The sequence below is a fragment of the Tupaia chinensis genome, unplaced genomic scaffold (genome assembly GCF_000334495.1).
Source record: "Tupaia chinensis unplaced genomic scaffold, TupChi_1.0 Scaffold149964_2, whole genome shotgun sequence".
NCBI lineage: Eukaryota > Metazoa > Chordata > Mammalia > Scandentia > Tupaiidae > Tupaia > Tupaia belangeri.
In genome coordinates this window covers 171690-175761 of record NW_006209806.1, presented here as the reverse complement: position 1 = coordinate 175761, position 4072 = coordinate 171690, and the positions used below count along the sequence as shown (strand labels likewise).

At 65.7% G+C, this 4072-nt stretch overlaps 1 protein-coding gene across 1 annotated transcript in view; it reads right to left on the bottom strand.

Annotated features, from left to right (window-relative positions):
- Positions 1-3786: 3786 nt before the first annotated feature.
- SCAMP4 (secretory carrier membrane protein 4) overlaps positions 3787-4072 on the bottom strand; it is a gene marked incomplete in the record, with an annotated part of 16890 nt that continues 16604 nt past the window's right edge. Inside the window, 1 exon segment of the mRNA XM_014585497.2 lies at positions 3787-4022. Coding sequence (XP_014440983.1) covers positions 3787-4022 — 236 coding nt within the window.

Here is a 4072-nt window from a genome sequence, read left to right as displayed (position 1 = left end):
GGCCGGTGCCCAGCCGGCGTCCTCGCTGTCCCAGGCCGTCGTGACGGAACGGGCAGGGGCCGGGCCCGCGCGGGGTCCCGCAGGCGCCGGGTCAGGGCCGGCATGCGTTGTCTGCCCTCCAGGGCCCAGCGGGACGCCTGCCCTGCCCCAGAAGAGGGCCTGGAAGGGGGAGGGTCCAGGGACTGGCCGTGGCCTCCAGGGCGTTATTAGAGCGGGAGACACCTGCTCCCGTAGCGCAGCGCGCGGTGCCGCCAGGGGGCTCGGCGTCCTCCAGGGTCCTCGTGCAGGGGGCGGTAAGGAAAGGGGCGGGACGAGCCCAGATGCCCTCACAGGGTGGAGGGGCCTGGTGGGGACACGCCTGGACAGACGGGTGGGCTGAGAGGGAGAGTCCTTGATCCGCTTGGGGCTGCGAGGGAAACGGGCAGAGGGGGCGGGGGCGGGCCTGCAGATGCAAGTTCCAGGGGCCCGTGGGGACCCCCATCCCCGTCCCGCAACACCATGCTGACACGAGGGGCTCTGGTGGCCCCTCCTGCCCCACTTTCTGACACCTGTCCCTATGTCCTAGTTCCCAGTTCAGCTCGTGGAGATGACTGCAAGCCTGGGGCACAGACAGTCCCAGACCAGCCGGCGGAAGTGGAGCGCAGGGCTGCTGCGCAGGTGGGCTGGGACAGCTGGCTGGTGGTAACAGGGCTCGCCGCCTTCCCACTGTGGACTTCACGTGCGTCCTGGAGGGGGCCCCCAGACTCCTCTGGGTGATGTCTGGGGTGACCTGGGGCGAGCCAGGAGGTGGGCCTCCACAGGCTGGACCCTGATTCTGTTTTCCAGCTTCCTCCTGGGGCTCGGCCTCAGGGTCCTGAGAACTTGGGGAGGGCCTGGGCTGGTCCCACCTCTGCCCCAGGGGTGTGGAGAACCGGCAATCCCCTTTGCTCCACGTCAGCATCGTGGGCATATGCCTGGCATGTCACTGAAGCCATCAGGCCCAGGATCCAACCCCAGGGTCAGCCATGTGGGAGTCCTTAACCGCCTAGGCAGCAGGGCCGACCCCCAACCCTTTTTGGAGGGTCTCACTGTGGCCCAGGGCATCCTTGAGGTGGAAATCCTTGGGGCCAACAGGCAGCACATGGTGGCTAGGACACTGGACTCCCACGTGGCTAACTGGTGGCTGGCTTGCTCTCTCCAGAATGTGTGTGCCCTGTAGCAAGTTTAAAACAATAAAATAATGAATACAATTAAAAATAGTAATTAAAAAAAAGGTGAGCCTCAGGTCCAGCAAGTGATGTGGTGGTCAAGGGCACTGGGTTCCCACCTGTCCGACTGGGGTTCAAGCCCCAGACCCGGCACCTTGTTTTCTCAATTTCCTTCTCTCTCTGACCCTCTCTATCCCTTTCTGTTCAAATAAAATAATTCTTTAAAAAAAAAAAAAAATGACCCTCCTGCCTCAGCTCCAGAGCTGCTGGGACCGTGGGTGCATATGCATGCCTGGCCTTCAGTGCACTGATCTGCAGCCTTGACGGGCTCCTTGCTGGTGGGGAGGTGTCTGAGGCCGGGTGGTCGAGGGCTATGGCCGCTGGAGCCTGGATTCTGCGCGGAGAGCAACAGGAAGCCATGGGGGCCTTGGCATGGGCAGAGACCATGTGGTCATTCGAAGCGTCCCCAACTGCTGAGTGGAGGGTGGCACAGGAGGGAGGGCCACCAGGCTGGGAAGGGGGGTGTTCCACGGGGACACAGAGGCTGGAAGGCCTGCCCGTCCCCACGGCACCTGCTGTCCTGAACGTGCAAACGTGCACACACGCACAAGCGTGTTAGCTTCGCAGGGCTGCAGAGATGGGCCTCAGACGGGCCTGACAGCACTTCACCCCGTTCTGAGCCAGACGGCCGAGGCGGGCAGGGTCGAGGCCCCCTGCGAGCCTAGGTGGGGGTGGGCTCTCTGGCAGGCCCTGGGCCCTTGGACACATGGCGTGCATCTCGGCCTCTGTCCCCAACAGCTGCCTCCCCCTGGCGTGTGCTGTGTCCTAACGCCCTCTCCCCGTTCATTTTGTAGCCTTCGCTACCGGGCGTGTGTGCTCGCCTGAGACGGACAGAGGGAAAGGGAGGTCTTCACTGGGGGGATAGCCACAGCAGAATCCCTCATGTTCTCGGGCTGCGTGCACACACGGTTACCGGGTCCAAGGCTTGAGCCTCACAGCAGCCATGTCACCTGCGGGTACCCCAAGCCTCCTTTCCAGGCTTGTTTCCATCATCCTTTGACAGAGAAATCACCCCACAGGGCCCTGGCTGGGCGACCTGGCCCCAGCCCCGGCCAGCCTGGACCGTGGGCATGAAGCATCTACGGCGGGTTCCAACGCCAGCCAGAGCCTCCTCCGTGGGCGGACCTTGCAGTGTCCTGTCACTGCTGTGCCACTGTCCGGCCCTCAGCTCACCCCTTTATCAAGGGCCCTCCCTGCTCCAGGATGAACGTGTGCAAAGGTCTCTTCTGAGGTCCTAAGGCCCAGCGGGCTTCTCTGCATGGCCACCCTGCTCCCAGAGACCTAGGGCCTGGGGCTCAGCACCCGGCTTCTCTGCGTGGCTGCCCTGCTCCCAGAGACCTAGGGCCTGGGTTCTGCATCCCTGTGATGACGCCACTGCAGACCCCGGCTCGGCCCGGCAGCTGGGTTGCAGAGGCCCCTAGGCCTGCATGTGGCCCTTCGAAGCAAAAGCGCTGAGCATGGTGAGGAGCAGCTTAATGAGAAACGGCAGCCATGGGGAGGCAGGGAGGCCACCCAGGCTGCCGATGCCTGGATACTTGGGACCCCGCGGCCACCCTAGCTTCAGCAAGGTTCACTGTGGGGGCTGGGCGTGCTGGAGGCGCCTGTCACCTCAGCTGCACAGAGGCAAACTTCCAGCAGGGTGTCTGGGTGACACCGGGCAGGCACGCAATGGGGTGCCTCGGACCACAGGCTGGCTCCGCTCTGCCAGTGCCCATGGCTCATGGGATTGCATGTGCATAGGTGACGGGCAGACACCCACGTGCACGCGTGTACCTGTAGCCATGCCACGGAGCAGCCCCGCACCAATGCAGAGTGTTTATTCCAGGATGTTCACGGAGGAGCGCACACAGCAGGGCGGGCTCTACGGCCCAGGGTCCTTCCTTGTCCCCGCCACCGGGGTAGCTGCAGCTTCCTGGTCCGCGGAGGGAAGCTGGTGGGGCGTTACCGGGGCCCTGGGGATCCGGGTCGCATCTGGCACCAGGACCCAAGTGAGGCGCGAGGGAGCCCGGGGCAGCCCAGGGGTGTGGTGTCCCCAGGCAGAAGCCAGGGCGGGTGGCCGCTGTCCTGGAGTGGTGAGTAGGGTGCCCAGGCCTGGCCAGCGCCATGCCCGGCGGCGGGCTGCTGCTCGGCCCAGTGCTACCAGAGCTGGTGGGGAAGGCACGGTGTGCGTGGCTGTGGTCCCTGCCACTGGGGGCGACACGGGCGCCTGGCCCAGTGAGACCCTCTCTCAAGGGGGGAGCCCAGCACTGCAGAAACCTCACGACGCGTGGCTCTTCCTACAGGGCAGATGGGCCTGGCGGACACGCAGGAGACGGGGAAGGAGCGCGTCTGCCCGCGCTCCTCAGTAAGGCACGAGGGTGGCCGCCTGGGCTGGGCGGGCCAGGGCCGAGCTGCCGCCACTTCTGGTGCTGCGGCCCCGCCACCCCTGCGCTGAGCCAGCCCTGGACCGGGGCGCAGGTGGTGGTCCTGCCGGAGGCGCCAGAGTGAGGCAGAGGCCGAGGACCCGAGCTCGCTGGGGCTGGGTCAAAAGCTGTGGGAGTCAGGCTGGACAGACGGCGGGCGAGGGGGCAGCACAGGCCGCTGGCCCGGGGGAGTGGGCCTCGGCTTGTCCCTGGGTGAGTCCACACCAGCCAGGGCTGCGGGTGGCAGGACTCAGGAGGCTCCGGTAGGACAGGAGGGTGCAAGTGCAGGCCCGGGACAGGTGACAGAGGCCACTGCCCACTGGAAGTTGGCGTGGCCCGTTCCCAGGGGGCCGCTGGGCAGTGCACGAGGACTCTGCTCTCAGGAGACATGGCTCGAGGGAGCCCCAGCGGCCACCCCACTGG